This window comes from Saccoglossus kowalevskii, chromosome 8, assembly GCF_978046115.1.
Source record: "Saccoglossus kowalevskii chromosome 8, keSacKowa6.1, whole genome shotgun sequence".
Classification (NCBI taxonomy): domain Eukaryota; kingdom Metazoa; phylum Hemichordata; class Enteropneusta; family Harrimaniidae; genus Saccoglossus; species Saccoglossus kowalevskii.
In genome coordinates, this window is record NC_140648.1 from 10,895,190 (window position 1) to 10,912,544 (window position 17,355).

The 17,355-nt window shown below is 37.2% G+C and overlaps 1 protein-coding gene and 1 non-coding gene across 2 annotated transcripts in view; one reads left to right on the top strand and one right to left on the bottom strand.

The window, feature by feature from the left end:
- The window catches only part of LOC100375813 (ubiquitin C-terminal hydrolase 7-like), a 45,001-nt gene extending 31,912 nt beyond the window's left edge, over positions 1 to 13,089 (top strand). Inside the window, exons 26-33 of the mRNA XM_085502155.1 lie at positions 305 to 382; positions 2,794 to 2,894; positions 3,385 to 3,487; positions 4,690 to 4,806; positions 5,001 to 5,072; positions 8,956 to 9,004; positions 11,289 to 11,339; positions 12,474 to 13,089. Of these exons, the coding sequence (XP_085358281.1) occupies positions 305 to 382; positions 2,794 to 2,894; positions 3,385 to 3,487; positions 4,690 to 4,806; positions 5,001 to 5,072; positions 8,956 to 9,004; positions 11,289 to 11,339; positions 12,474 to 12,577 (675 nt within the window). The 3' untranslated portion in view covers positions 12,578 to 13,089. The remainder of the gene's footprint in view (positions 1 to 304; positions 383 to 2,793; positions 2,895 to 3,384; positions 3,488 to 4,689; positions 4,807 to 5,000; positions 5,073 to 8,955; positions 9,005 to 11,288; positions 11,340 to 12,473) is intronic.
- Positions 13,090 to 17,109: 4,020 nt separating this feature from the next.
- TRNAR-UCG (transfer RNA arginine (anticodon UCG)) lies at positions 17,110 to 17,182 on the bottom strand. The gene has a single exon. It is a non-coding gene; the product is annotated as a tRNA-Arg (tRNA).
- Between the last annotated feature and the right edge of the window lie 173 nt (positions 17,183 to 17,355).

A 17,355-nucleotide genomic window follows, 5' to 3' on the forward strand; every position in this document is an offset into this window, starting at 1 on the left:
CATCTATGTTTCTGTTAACCAATGCCTTTTCTCTCTATTAAATTAACCAGTGTTGAATCAAATTGTATGCGTATCATGTGATCAATTTGAATTTTGTATGCGTACCATAAAACGATTGCCGAGAGCACTGCACCAATGCGATCATTGTATACGTACCATAAAATGATTGTCGAGAGCACTGCACCAATGTGATCATTGTATGCATACCATAAAAGGATTGCCGAGAGCACTGCACCAATGGGTGATCATTGTATGTGCACAATTGCCGAGAGCACTGTACTAATGTGATGTGTTTATTTTTCAGCTGAGTATTCGTATAAATGAGTTGGAAAACAAAAAACCATTTAAATGTGTCTGGGTAAATCATAAACTGAAAGAGGAGGTGAGTCTTCTACACAACTGTCTCATTCGTATTCTCTCAGCTGTCAATGTCTCTGCATCCTGTATTCTCCCAGCTGTCAATGTCTCTGCATCCTGTATTCTCCCAGCTGTCAATGTCTCTGCATCCTGTATTCTCACAGCTGTCAATGTCTCTACATCCTGTATTCTCACAGCTGTCAATGTCTCTGCATCCTGTATTCTCTCAGCTGTCAATGTCTCTGAATCTTGTATTTTCTCAGCTGTCAATGTCTCTGCATTCTGTATTCTCTCAGCTGTCAATGTCTCTGCATCCTGTATTCTCTCAGCTGTCAATGTCTCTGCATCCTGTATTCTCCCAGCTGTCAATGTCTCTGTATCCTGTATTCTCTCAGCTGTCAATGTCTCTGCATCCTGTATTCTCCCAGCTGTCAATGTCTCTGCCTCCTGTATTCTCCCAGCTGTCAATGTCTCTGCATCCTGTATTCTCCCAGCTGTCAATGTCTCTGCATCCTGTATTCTCACAGCTGTCAATGTCTCTACATCCTGTATTCTCTCAGCTGTCAATGTCTCTGCATCCTGTATTCTCTCAGCTGTCAATGTCTCTGCTTCCTGTATTCTCTCAGCTGTCAATGTCTCTGCATCCTGTATTCTCTCAGCTGTCAATGTCTCTGAATCCTGTATTTTCTCAGCTGTCAATGTCTCTGCATTCTGTATTCTCTCAGCTGTCAATGTCTCTGCATCCTGTATTCTCTCAGCTGTCAATGTCTCTGCATCCTGTATTCTCCCAGCTGTCAATGTCTCTGTATCCTGTATTCTCTCAGCTGTCAATGTCTCTGCATCCTGTATTCTCCCAGCTGTCAATGTCTCTGCCTCCTGTATTCTCCCAGCTGTCAATGTCTCTGCATCCTGTATTCTCTCAGCTGTCAATGTCTCTGCATCCTGTATTCTCCCAGCTGTCAATGTCTCTGTATCCTGTATTCTCCCAGCTGTCAATGTCTCTGCATCCTGTATTCTCCCAGCTGTCAATGTCTCTGCATCCTGTATTCTCCCAGCTGTCAATGTCTCTGTATCCTGTATTCTCCCAGCTGTCAATGTCTCTGCATCCTGTATTCTCCCAGCTGTCAATGTCTCTGTATCCTGTATTCTCCCAGCTGTCAATGTCTCTGCATCCTGTATTCTCCCAGCTGTCAATGTCTCTGCATCCTGTATTCTCTCAGCTGTCAATGTCTCTGCATCCTGTATTCTCACAGCTGTCAATGTCTCTACATCCTGTATTCTCCCAGCTGTCAATGTCTCTGTATCCTGTATTCTCCCAGCTGTCAATGTCTCTGCATCCTGTATTCTCCCAGCTGTCAATGCCTCTGCATCCTGTATTCTCCCAGCTGTCAATGTCTCTGCATCCTGTATTCTCCCAGCTGTCAATGTCTCTGCATCCTGTATTCTCCCAGCTGTCAATGTCTCTGCATCCTGTATTCTCCCAGCTGTCAATGTCTCTGCATCCTGTATTCTCTCAGCTGTCAATGTCTATGCATCCTGTATTGTCTCAGCTGTCAATGTCTCTACATCCTGTATTCTCTCAGCTGTCAATGTTTATGCCTCCTGTATTCTCCCAGCTGTCAATGTCTCTGCATCCTGTATTCTCCCAGCTGTTAATGTCTCTGCATCCTGTATTCTCCCAGCTGTCAATGTCTCTGCATCCTGTATTCTCTCAGCTGTCAATGTCTCTGCATCCTGTATTCTCCCAGCTGTCAATGTCTCTGCATCCTGTATTCTCCCAGCTGTCAATGTCTCTGCATCCTGTATTCTCCCAGCTGTCAATGTCTCTGCTTCCTGTATTCTCTCAGCTGTCAAGGTCTCTGAATCCTGTATTTTCTCAGCTGTCAATGTCTCTGCATCCTGTATTCTCTCAGCTGTCAATGTCTCTGCATCCTGTATTCTCTCAGCTGTCAATGTCTCTGCATCCTGTATTCTCACAGCTGTCAATGTCTCTACATCCTGTATTCTCCCAGCTGTCAATGTCTCTGTATCCTGTATTCTCCCAGCTGTCAATGTCTCTGCATCCTGTATTCTCCCAGCTGTCAATGCCTCTGCATCCTGTATTCTCCCAGCTGTCAATGTCTCTGCATCCTGTATTCTCCCAGCTGTCAATGTCTCTGCATCCTGTATTCTCCCAGCTGTCAATGTCTCTGCATCCTGTATTCTCCCAGCTGTCAATGTTTCTGCATCCTGTATTTTCTCAGCTGTCAATGTCTATGCATCCTGTATTCTCTCAGCTGTCAATGTCTCTGCATCCTGTATTCTCTCAGCTGTCAATGTTTATGCATTATTGCATGTATGTATGCTGCATTGTTGTTCTATATGCAGCTGAATAAAAAATAAATACTAGTTATGTTACATTTTTTGACATGTTTATTGTTCCACTCATCCATCCAGGAGCTCATGCTTTACCCTGACAAAGGTGACAGCGTTGTTGGCTTGTTGTCAGAAGCAAGAAAACATATTACTTTGGCTGATAATGGCACTGGCAGGCTCAGGTGTGTGTTTTTACCTAATCAATGATATTTATTAAAAATAGTAATCTTTTACCTTCGAAAGGTGGTTGATGTAAGTATGTGGATTGCTGTAGCAGGTTAATTGTCAATGTATGGTATTCCCTATGAAAGCTAAAGGAAGGTCATTAGGACAAAATCTCTGACTTAACTGCTGGAATGGTTAAAGTATCACTTAATTGGTTGACATAGAAACCTTTGCTGAATAAATTAATCTATTGAACACCATAAATTTTCCTACCAAAATGTTAGTACATGATTTTGCACACTTTTATGTTGATGAGTATACCATGCAAACACTGTAACTTTCATATTTGATTTTTGGCAAAGTTGCTCAGTATTGAGTGGGCTTTCAATTAAATTTTGCTAAAAACACAAATGATTTTTTGTATTTATCATTAAATGGAACCTGACTGCATGAAAATAATTGGTATGATATGTCAGATTTAAATTGTATGTGATCTCTTTTTAACAGGTTGCTAGAAGTCATCGGTAATAAGATCTATCAAATCCAGAAAGATGATGTATTTTTAGATTGTCTTAACCCATCTGGCAATAGCAAGACCTACAGAATAGAGGTATTGAAAATACTCACTAGCTGGGATGTTGGGAGAAATTCCCTATCCAACCCACTTTCTTTATCCAACCCACAGTCTCTATCCAACCCACATTCTCTATTTAACCCACATTCTCCATCCAACCTACATTCTCCATCCAACCTACATTCTCCATCTAACCTACATTCTCCATCCAACCTACATTCTCCATCCAACCTACATTCTCCATCCAACCCACATTCTCGGTCCAACCCACATTCTTCATCCAACCCACATTCTCTATTCGCTAGCTGGGATGTTGGGAGAAATTTACCGTCCAACCCACTTTCTTTATCCAGCCCTGTTTCTCTATCCAAAGCACATTCTCTTTTCAACCCACATTCTCCATTCAACCTACATTCTCCATCCAACCCATATTCTCTATCCAACCCATATTCTCCATCCAACCTACAATCTCCATCCAACCTACAATCTCCATCCAACCTACAATCTCCATCCAACCAATATTCTCCATCCAACCCATATTCTCCATCCAATCCACTTTCTTTATTCAACCCACTTTCTTTATCCAACCCATTTTCTCCATCAACCCACATTCTCCATCCAACCCACATTCTCTATTCAACCCACATTCTCCATCCAACCTACATTCTCCATCCAACCTACATTCTCCATCCAATCCACATTCTCCATCCTACCCACATTCTCCATCCAACCCACATTCTCCATCCAACCCACATTCTTCATCCAACCCACATTCTCCATTCAACCCACATTCTCCATCCAACCCACATTCACCATCCAAACCACATTCTCCATCCAACCCACATTCCCCATCCAACTCCTTCTCCACCCACATTCTCCACCCGACTCGCATTCTTCATTCAACATACTTCTAAACACATTCTCCACACAACCCACTTTCACCATCCAACCCACATTACCCATCCACCTTCTCCACCCACCCACATTCTCCACCCAACCCACGCCCACATTCTCCACACAACCCACTTTCACTATCTAACCCACATTCTCCACACAACCCACTTTCGCCATCCAACCCACATTCTCCACCCAACCCACGCCCACATTCTCCACACAACCCACTTTCACCATCCAACCCACATTCTCCACCCACACACATCCCACTTAATCAACTTCATAAATCCTGCTCCATTCCACATAACAAATAACTAACCTATTCTTATTTGGAACTATGACAGGAAATTCCCGATGACCAGTTAAAAGTTAAAGAAGAGGAAATGTTAGTTTGTGTTGCTCATTTCCAGAAAGAAGTCTTTGCCACATTTGGTGTTCCGTTTCTACTCAGGATAAAACAGGTTGGTTATTTATATCAGTTATCTTATCTTATCTCTAGATGATCATTATCACAATTAATCCTGTCTAAGCCAAACAACAAATAGAAATGAGAAAATTGAGTTTATTGAAGAGAGAATGGAAAATGATGTTCCACTGTGTTTGCAGTTTACTCAGGATTCAGTTTTTAATGTTATGTTAATCTTGCTGCTTGCAGGGAGAGGTATTCACAGATGTTAAAACAAGAATTGGGTCAATATTAGGCATTGGTGAAAAAGAACTTGACAAGGTAATGAATCTGATTTAATTCTCTCATATGTAATATATAGATACATATATCACTGTCAAACATAGACACCTGGATTACTCTTCAAAACATAACATTCAGTCGGTATTCAAAGCACTATAGTTATCGTGCAGCGCTTGTTTGAAATTTTACGTATGGTTCACTATTGGTCGCATAACCAACATAACGCAGCACAGCGACTGCAGCATTTTAAATTCAGCTGAAATTTTGTGATTTGGACGCCATCTTGAACAGTATACCATGTATACAAAACAGTCTTTACATATGCTTCACTGAACTGCCATATGTTCCTATTCTAAACCATGTAAAGGCATGTATTAACATCACATGGACCTACCGTTAAAGTCCTATTATAAACCGCGGTTTATATTACAATGTATCAATTTAAAAATTGGGATCAAAAGCTCAAGTTCGGGGTGCGGTTTCTATTACGTACATATTGCAATCACTAAATGGGCGTGGTCATTTTTTGTCCACAACACATGCACAAAACAAACAATAGACCATACAATCTCTTGAATAGGCGTCGGGGAAGAGTGAAAGGCCTTATTTTGGTTCTAAAATAGGCGTTACGAAATGTTGAAAAATTAGTCAATCAAAAAAAAATTTCGCATGATACAAAAAATACTCAGTATTTTTAATGTAATATGCATTTATTTTTTTAATTTTCTTGGTAACGAAAAGTATATTCTAACAGAAGTTTCAAATAAAAACACGAATGCACTGCTTAGTAGCAAATGATCACATAACGGTAGCTCGATCCGGCCATGCTGCGGGTCACAAGTGAATAACTTACTTGTTTTCGAAGTGTTGATATTGGTGATTATTATTTAGTAGTGATTACAATAACGCACGAAAAATAAATTCGTTGAATTGTTATAAAATGCAAGTAAAATTCAACTTAGTAAGCGTAAGCGTAAGCGAATGATTTCAGTCACATATAAACAGCCGATACGATATCTGCCATGTTTTTGAATGCTCATGTGACGTATTATTGACCGGATAGGTCAAGTCGCTAATTAACCAATCAAAATGCTGGATGGTGCCCACGTGTCTAAATTACATAGCTCATTTAAATATGTTAATGACAGTTCAGCGACCTCATGGTGAATGCAACACGGAAGAGATTTACCGATAATGTAGTGCGATCTTTTGCCTTTGATTTCCATGGGAAAACGGCATGATTTTTTTTTTAAATCAAGAAATTATTTGTTTTCGAAAGATAAATTATTCTTCAATGCTCAGTTTAACAATTTTACGGTGATAAAAGCTCATTGTCTAAAACTTACGAAACACAGACGTATTCAGAAAGAGTATTGACAGAGGTCGCCGCCAGAACAAAAGCAGTTTCATTGCCTGTCTGACATCTTATCACCGATGAACAATAAATAGGTGTGAATATTTTTAGGCATGTTGTCGAAACAAATGAATAGGATTAAGAACAATGCCGTTTTGGAACAGCTGGTTGAAACAATGAAGTCAGTCACGGTCTTGTTGAATTGGGGGTGCGGTTAGTAATAGGTACTTTTCAAGTTTTCAATTTTTGTTAAAGAACTCTTTAACCCCGAAGCCGGAATTGGGGGTGCAGTTACTATTACGTATGCGGTTTATATTAGGACTTTAACGGTACATGCCCTGATCAGAAAGTCATTTGTCAGTCGCATATCAATACTGTATCTTCTCTATTACAAGCACATCTCTATAGAAGTGCACATAACTGAAAATCACATTTTTTTTTCCTAGACGCATCTCTCATTCACATAAGCGTATGCACTACTAATATGCTAATTATTATGTATATTACAGTCTAATTACTACCTGTCTTAATACAGTTGTCATATATGTAAATGGCCTGTAAGTTTGAAACAGAGACTTATAATTGTCTGTCCATCCATCTGACCATTCGTCCATCCAGGGTCATATTTCAGCATCCTGTGGACCAAATCTGTTCATTCTTTGCATGTGTTAGTACTTTATCTGGGACATACGCACATGCAGTAGTTCACTGATTCAATCTAATAAGTCTGACTGGTAGCCATTTTGTTTTTTGAAAATGTGGTTTCTTATGCATGCTTTGTCAGTTTTTGTTCAAATTTGGTACAAGCATTATACATCTTAGGATACATGGCTATGATGATTTGTTTCATGATCAGATCAAAGTTGGCTGGCTGGCAGCAATTTTGTTTTTTGAAAATGCTTTTACAGTTTTTGTTCACATTTTGTACATGCACTGAACATTTTGGATTACATGTCCACGAAAATTTGTTTTACCATTTACAACTGGGTATCTGGTGTGAAAAAGATTTTGGAAAACCTAAGTTTAAGTAATATCTGGAAAGATGGGCAAATTAAATACAGCAATGCTACTACTGAAGACATTACAGAAAAACTTAAAATGCAATTCCAGAAAAAAAGTAAAGAATGCATGTTTGATGATGATAAGGGCGTGCATCACAAAAACAAATTGAGAACATACAGAGAAATAAAAACTGATTTTTCTTTTGAGAAATACCTTCAAATAATTAAAAATCCACTATATCGTGCTGCAATGACTAAACTTAGAATAAGTGCCCACCGTTTACAGATTGAATCGGGCAGATACAAAAACATTTCCATCTCTGATAGAAAATGCCCTGTCTGTGATCTTGGAGAAATTGAAGATGAGAAACATTTCCTTTTCACATGCCAGCTATATGATAAAGAAAGAACCAGCATTTTTATTAACATAAAATGTATGGAGAGACATTAATAAACATATTAAATAATAAAAACGATCACATAATTAAAGACGTTTCAAAACACATTTATACTTGCTTTATGCTTAGGGAGCAAAAAATCAAACAATAACTTCAGTACCAGCTGCCTCAAAAAACCGCAAAGCACAGATTTACATTTATTTACATTATATTACAATTATTCATTTATCTCTTATTGTGAGATAAGTATTTATTTCATTCATTTACAGTATTTTTATTATTTCCTTTTATTTAGTATTTTCATTTTTTTTTTTATTATTATTCCATGTATTTGACGTTATTGCATTTTATGTCAAGATCTCAAATGGGATACGATAGCAATAAAGATTTACTTACTTACTTACTTACTTACTTACTTACAATCAGATTAAAGATGGCCAACTGGTGGTAATCTTGCTTATTGATCATACTACTTTCAGGCCATTTTCATTCATGTTTGGCACATACATCATAAATGTAGGAATACATGTTCGTATCAGTTTGTTCCTTAATCAGATAAAAGGTGGCCGACTTGCATCCATCTTGTTTTTTGAAAAATGTGGTTTCTTCGACAGGATCTGTCGTTTTTTGTTCAAATTTGATACAAACATTGTATATGTTAAGATACATGTCCTTGATGATTTATTTCATGTTCAAATTCAAAATGACCAACTCAGCCATCTTGTTTTTTTCAAAATGTGTTGTTGACATGTTTTTTTTTCTCGTCAAATTATACATGTTAGAATACATGTCCATGAAATTTAGTTTCACGATCGGGTTGAACAGGGTTGACTGCGTGCAATCTTGCTTATTGACCATACTACTAATATCTCTGTACATGAGCCCAGACAAATAAAATTCAGTTTGGGTAAAAAAAATGGATGAATAGCTTATCCTTTTCAATTTCTGACCATATATTTCGATTTTGGAAGTGTAATTTTAATACGTCTAATTTCTGTTGATACTAGACCAGCCATTTATTAACTCCAGATAACTAACTATGCTTTTGGTTTGTAACTTTATTTTTGGTATGAATAACATTCTCCCTACTTCCAACGGGGACTATGTCATTAACAATGACTTGTTTTATACTTAGGGTAACTCAATTTAATTAATTTATTTATTTACAGATCAAATATGCTATAGTGGTGATGGGAAGACCAACATACATACCTGAAGGTAACGAGTCACATAAAATATTTCAGTTTCTCAAATCTGACCAGCTGCAGACCACACAATGCATACATAGCAATGTTAACCCTCCCAGTATGTGTATACATTGACAGAGAGTTAACACATTGCTATCCATAGAACCACACAATACAGACATAGCAATGTTAACCCTCCCAGTATGTGTATACATTGACAGAGAGTTAACACATTGCTATCCATAGAACCACACAATACATACATAGCAATGTTAACCCTCCCAGTATGTGTATACATTGACAGAGTTAACACATTGCTATCCATAGAACCACACAATACATACATAGCAATGTTAACCCTCCCAGTATGTGTATACATTGACAGAGAGTTAACACATTGCTATCCATAGAACCACACAATACATACATAGCAATGTTAACCCTCCCAGTATGTGTATACATTGACAGAGAGTTAACACATTGCTATCCATAGAACCACACCACACAATACATACATAGCAATGTTAACCCTCCCAGTATGTGTATACATTGACAGAGAGTTAACACATTGCTATCCATAGAACCACACAATACATACATAGCAATGTTAACCCTCCCAGTATGTGTACACATTGACAGAGTTAACACATTGCTATCCATAGAACCACACAATACATACATAGCAATGTTAACCCTCCCAGTATGTGTATACATTGACAGAGAGTTAACACATTGCTATCCATAGAACCACACAATACATACATAGCAATGTTAACCCTCCCAGTATGTGTATACATTGACAGTGAGTTAACACATTGCTATCCATAGAACCACACAATACATACATAGCAATGTTAACCCTCCCAGTATGTGTATACATTGACAGAGAGTTAACACATTGCTATCCATAGAACCACACAATACATACATAGCAATGTTAACCCTCCCAGTATGTGTATACATTGACAGTGAGTTAACACATTGCTATCCATAGAACCACACAATACATACATAGCAATGTTAACCCTCCCAGTATGTGTATACAGTGACAGAGTTAACACATTGCTATCCATAGAACCACACAATACATACATAGCAATGTTAACCCTCCCAGTATGTGTATACATTGACAGAGTTAACACATTGCTATCAATAGAACCACACAATACATACATAGCAATGTTAACCCTCCCAGTATGTGTATACATTGACAGAGAGTTAACACATTGCTATCCATAGAACCACACAATACATACATAACAATGTTAACCCTCCCAGTATGTGTATACATTGACAGAGTTAACACATTGCTATCCATAGAACCACACAATACATACATAGCAATGTTAACCCTCCCAGTATGTGTATACAGTGACAGAGTTAACACATTGCTATCCATAGAACCACACAATACATACATAGCAATGTTAACCCTCTCAGTATGTGTATACATTGACAGAGAGTTAACACATTGCTATCAATAGAACCACACAATACATACATAGCAATGTTAACCCTCCCAGTATGTGTATACATTGACAGAGTTAACACATTGCTATCCATAGAACCACACAATACATACATAGCAATGTTAACCCTCTCAGTATGTGTATACATTGACAGAGAGTTAACACATTGCTATCAATAGAACCACACAATACATACATAGCAATGTTAACCCTCCCAGTATGTGTATACATTGACAGAGAGTTAACACATTGCTATCCATAGAACCACACAATACATACATAGCAATGTTAGCCCTCCCAGTATGTGTATACATTGACAGAGTTAACACATTGCTATCCATAGAACCACACACTACATACATACATAGCAATGTTAACCCTCCCAGTATGTGTATACATTGACAGAGAGTTAACACATTGCTATCCATAGAACCACACAATACATACATAGCAATGTTAACCCTCCCAGTATGTGTATACATTGACAGTGAGTTAACACATTGCTATCCATAGAACCACACAATACATACATAGCAATGTTAGCCCTCCCAGTATGTGTATACATTGACAGAGTTAACACATTGCTATCCATAGAACCACACACTACATACATACATAGCAATGTTAACCCTCCCAGTATGTGTATACATTGACAGAGAGTTAACACATTGCTATCCATAGAACCACACAATACATACATAGCAATGTTAACCCTCTCAGTATGTGTATACATTGACAGTGAGTTAACACATTGCTATCCATAGAACCACACAATACATACATAGCAATGTTAACCAATTAAGTATCTACATACAATACCTATGTGCGCATTATTTTGTCTTGCAGACCAAGAATACTTTGTGGATCTGAAGGATTTCAAACCTCAGACACTGCCAGGTAAATTCACTGTCCAACAGATTTTTTTGCTTCGCTTTCGACTTAGTCGAGCGAGCCTTATTATATGAGTCCATCACTGTCTGTTGTCCGTGTTAACTTTTTAATTTTTCAACTTAAAAACTACAAACCCTATTGCTTTGATACTTGGTGTATGTGTACCTTGGGCAGACCTCTCTTAGATTTCTTCATTTCGTGATGATATGTTTTGTCATTTTTGGTAAAAAATTATATTTTTGACTTTTTGTTGAAAACCGCATTTCTGATTGCTTTAATATCATACATATAGATACCTAAGATAGACCTCTCTCAGATTTGTTCTTTTTCTAATGATATCTTCAGGTCTTTAATTGAAATGTGCATTACTAACAGCAAAGCTATCTCAGCAGAGAGCCTGCTTGTTTCTTCTTTGATTTTTACTGGACTGTAGTATTTGATCTTTTGTACTTTGTAAATGTAAAATATAAATCTTGGAGTATATGCCTTGTTTTAAATTACAACACCAGTCCATCCAGATTAATCAAATCCATAAGTATTCCATATTTCTTTGAGTGGTTGCTTTCGAAACACCAAAGATGTGATTGTGAAGTGAAACCTGGTCATTGGACATCGTTTTACTTCCAAATAATCACAGTGCATTGATACTATCGTGAATGGGGTATGAACAGGTAAACTGTTCTTCAACTTGATCTGTTGGCGACCATGAAAGATGTTTTAAATACCTTCTTCACTTTCTATTTACCTTTCAAAAATTGTGAATCACCAGTTTTTGTTGTTGAAATCAGTGCTAACAGATCATATTTTAACATCGCAGTAATGCACTTCTGCGTTGCTTTATAAAGTGTCAATAATCAGAAAATAATGTCAGTATGACACAGCTTTTTCTAAGGTGATCCGTGGGTAAACGTTCACCCCATACTTTTTCCGATTTTTCTGATGTTGAGGCCCCTGGGCTTATGACCAGGGAAATATGGTATTCAGTGTTGTGAACAATTTCATACCAGTCAAACTTCAATGTCAATTGCATCTATAAATTATATTATGGGTATTTGGTATTTCTAATGATAGTTCCAATTCTTGTTTTTTCCGTCACTCATTCCTTATTGATTATTCATATTTGTTGTATTCTCTCCTCAGGTGGCAATATGCAACCAAGGCCCTGGCTTGGTTTGGACCATATCAACAAAAACAAAAGATCACGTTACAACTATCTAGAAAAAGCTATCAAGATTCTAAACTGAATGAAATCAGTGTTTCGGGATTATGTAAATTGACACTGGCGGCAGCGACTACCACAAGCGATGAATCTCTCTTTCATGCATATCGTATTTATTGTATCGAAAATGCGCTTTGATTGGTTGGAAGCTCCTCTGGCTGGCCCCCCTCTCTATGCACGTATAGAATATACTGATATAACTTAGCCCAATACAACCTTGAAGTACATATAGTTAGTCTTCAAATCCCTTCTTACAAAGCAGTCCTCCTCATCTCCTGTCCTGCCCCCTAAATTCCCACCCAAAAAACTCTTTTTAATATTTACTGTATATTTGTTTAGAAACAAAAAACTTGACACATCATGTTGCTTCTACTAGCTGACTCTTTTTAGAGATAGTAGCAAAAATAAAAAGTACCTATATGAATAAAATAATTTCTTCATAATTAATGTAATGTGTAATAATTCCATGTGGTTTTTGTAAGTGATGTTATTATTTCTTGTTACTGTTATAAGCAATAAAAAGAGTCATCCCAAAAAGTCACTTGTTTATCTTCAACCGTTGTTGTACTGATAATTGTAATGGTGTAACGTTGTATGCTTTTAAGCAATCGTATCCAGAATGTTTTTATAATTATAACAGCTTTGTGAAATAAGTGTGGATGGTTTTCATTGAGATTTGCAGCATTCTATATCTACATATTGTTTAATACTTTTTTTTACATACTATAGTGTAAGTGTAACATTAGTGGAGGTACATGTGTGGAACTATCATCCTGATGTGTACTCCACTAGTATTTATTTACGCTTTTGATAAAATAGTGGCTCACAAAATACTGCAAAATTTTGCTATGGATTGCATAAGAGTTATTTGTCAAAAGCATATTACAATGCAAATATTTACAATCAATTACATCACTTTCTGTGAGTTTTTTTTATATTCGTACTGTAAAATGACTAATTTTCACTGGGTTTAAATTTCACTGATTTACCATTTCAGGCATATTCAGTGGGTTTTAAATTCACGGTTTTATCATTTAGATAATGTTTTATGTTAAATTTTACATATTTACTGAGTTTTAATTTAGTGCATTTTCCAGTCGGCGAAATAAGCCAAATTAAAACCCAGTGAATAATTAACCATTTTACAGTATATCACCAGCAACGTTCATTACATTCGATTTGCAAAGAGATAGCTTGTGTGTAGGTGTAGAGATATTGATAACTGATGCTATGCCACATGATTAAAGGACGATAGTCGTCGCGCTACGCATGTGCAAGATATATAGTACTCATATAAACAAAGATGGCGACTTTGACTGTTGCACAGATCAATGAGAACAAACTGAGACATTTCCAAGCTTTAATTAGATAATTTTTAAGTGATTGGAAGTCACTGGCGGTATTCAGTGCAAGTCGCACCCAGGTCAAACCTCATACTTGTGATTTCCATTTCAAGAGCGCATTGGATTGTGGGAAAATCAATGTTTATCAACACACGTGTCGCACACGCGCAGCATAACGACGACCGCCGCGCTTTAAGTATTTCCCAATGGTTTTGTTTGGTCAAAGCTGGTATGTATGTTTATTTAATCCTTGTTTTGCTGGTCGAGTGATTTCAATCATTTGACCAGTCAACAAAACAAGATAGTGTTTTGTCTAAGAGTATTTCCGGTAGATGCAGTAGACCAGTCTGACATTATAATCAGTAATTGTACATAGATGAGGTGCAAGACAATTACAAACTCTGGGGTTGGGGTGAAATCATTAGATAGATAAAGGTAAGTAAACAAAACAAACCTGTAAGAAAAAATATTGCAAATGATCGCTCTTAAATTAACTGTGATTATGCTGACATTGTTCAATCATTGTGGGTAGCGGCTGAGGATACTCTACCAACTGTCAAATCTAAACGACATCACGAGATTCCAGGCTGGAATGACCAAGTTCGTGACTTTCATAACATTGCTAGGGATGCATTCATGGTATGGGTAAGTAATGGAAGATCTCACACTGGACCAATATATGAATTAATGCGTAAAACGCGGGCCAAATTTAAGACAATGATTCAAATTTGTAGAAGAAACGATGAAAAAGCGAGAGCTGATGCGTTAGCTTATAAGTTATCACAGGGGAAATCGCGAGACTTTTGGAATTCAGTTAATAATATGACTAACATTGTTGGCGCTAGACCATCTACTATAGAGGGTTGTGATTGGCAAACAAGCATTTGCAATATGTGGAAAAACATTATGAATATCTTCTTCAGTCTGTAACAAATTGCCAACTTGAATACAAAAATCATGTGATATCTGCTGTGAATGTCGTAAATTACCACGAAGATATGATGGTTACCTGTAATCACAGTCACTCCACTAGTAGAGTGACTGTGCTGTAATGAAATCAAAGTAGCCGTTAATAAATTGGAAAAAGGGAAATGTTTTATAGGAAAAGACAGACTGATTACGTTAAAGGGGAACCGCTCAATCCCATGGATTGCACTAAAGAATCATGGGACACTATTGTTTATGTTGTTTACAGTGTTAATCTATCTTTTGTTATCCATTGTTTTAATCCAGAAAGTAAGTTTGTTGTGAGATTAGGCTTAACTGGAAGGTATTCATACAGTATCCATTGTTTGAATGTTTGGTGTGATTATTGTAAACAAATTGTGAATACAGTGCAAGTGGCTTATAATAACGCTATAAGATTGATCTTTAGCCTTAAGGTAGCGGGACTATTATTTGCTTACCTGTTTTCATCTTCTAATTGTGACCAAATGACTACAAATAGACCCAGGAAAGTATATATTTTTAGAATCGCCAGACTTCAAGCTTTGCAAAGGTGTGTTTGCCATGCCCGTATCTGCATTCTATGACCCGTTACTTAATCAAAGGTGAAAAATTACTTTTTCTGTAAAAAAAAATAATTACGCATTTATGCTGGCGATAAGAAGTATTTTTTTCACTTTTCCTAGTTGTTCAATAGTCTGGTAAATTGAATGTGTCTGGTCAGTTTTATGCAAGCAACGCGTTTTAAAAAAATAGTGTGCTGAATTTCAATTACTGTTTTAGTCGCATTGCCCCCAACTCAAACCACAACTCGTTGGTAAATAATCGATGAAATAGTTTGCCTGGACACATTCAAGTTCCTCTCATTGTCAGCTTAAAGCTGTGAAAATTTGGTGTTAATCCGACGACAATAAGTATACGTTATTTTTTGTTAAAGTCCCTGTATTTTGAAAAACATAAACTCCTAGAAAACGTCCATGAAGTAACAGCAAAGATTTTCAAGCTTGTTTATCGGCACAATCAATTTGTTTTCCCATCAAGGTCTGCTTTAACATGTGTAGGGACATCCAAATGTGTAAGGCTACTGGAAACCAAAGAAATAAAGGAATGGGATAGATTAACACCAAATTTTCACAGCTTTAAGGTGACAATGAGAGGAACTTGAATGTGTCCAGACAAACTATTTCATCGATTATTTACCAACGAGTTGTGGTTTGAGTTGGGGGCAATGCGACTAAAACAGTAATTGAAATTCAGGACACTATTTTTTAAAACGCGTTGCTTGAATAAAACTAACCAGACACATTCAATTTACCAGACTATTGAACAACTAGGAAAAGTGAAAAAAAAAAACTTCTTATCGCCAGCATAAATGCGTAATTATTTTTTTTACAGAAAAAGTAATTTTTCACCTTTGATTGAGTAACGCGTCGTAGATTGCAGATACGGGCATGCAAAATACACTTGTGAAAAGCTTGAAGTCTGGCGATTCTAAAAATATTTACTTTCCCGGGTCTATTTGTAGTCATTTAGTCACAATTAGAAGATGAAAACAAGTATGCAAATAATAGTCCCGCTACCTTAAACGGGCTAGAAATATTTTAAACTTTGAATCTCTCCTGCGCAAGGAATTATATAACTTCAGTCAGCGCCTACTTACGAGCGATTATGCTTTAATTCGTACTTGTGTCAATTCTGACAGTTTTTTCTTATCCAAATTTTGGACTAATTTTAGACGTTGTATTTATTAGTGTTGGTGTTTGTAATGTATTTAATATAAGACTTTTTTGGCCTGAAATAAAGGGTAAATAATAAATGTACAGGATACATGGATGTGGCCATTTACATTTAAACAGCTGGATAATTATCATTCCCTATGAGAGTTATTTGTGACTCCTCTAGGGTAGATGCAGAACGGTGCACCTTTACATTGACATCATTGCCACGTGTCATGTTCAATATGGATTAGTATGTGTAGAGTTAACGACTTTAAACAACTTGCTTCCATTTTTCAATGGGTCAACTTTATAAATTGACAGCACGGATGTCTTTAGGACTGGACAGCTGTGGTGATACTGTGTGCCGGGCACAGTCAGTTGTCGTGTGTATCGCTGTGCACCTTTACTTTCGCGCACAGCAGTTGACCGTGGCTTGCGTATACAGGCTCAGACTAGTAATACAAGTCTGAGATACAAGGGACTTTGTTTTGATTTTGCTACAAATTTCCTGGTATTAAATGTAGAAACAATAGTCTGAAATAAAAAAAAGTCGACCACGACGGGAGTCGAACCCGCAATCTTCTGATCCGAAGTCAGACGCCTTATCCATTAGGCTACGCGGCCCCAAACATATGGAACAGACGATCTACGCGTTCTCAGTATTTGCACTGCGTTGCGAAATTAAGTAGTTATATTTAGATGGTAATAAAAATGCTTGCATACGAATTGTCCGTCTTGTGGCCAAATTTGTTACTTTGTAATACATACATGCGTAATTGTTCCGTATTGCTACAGGC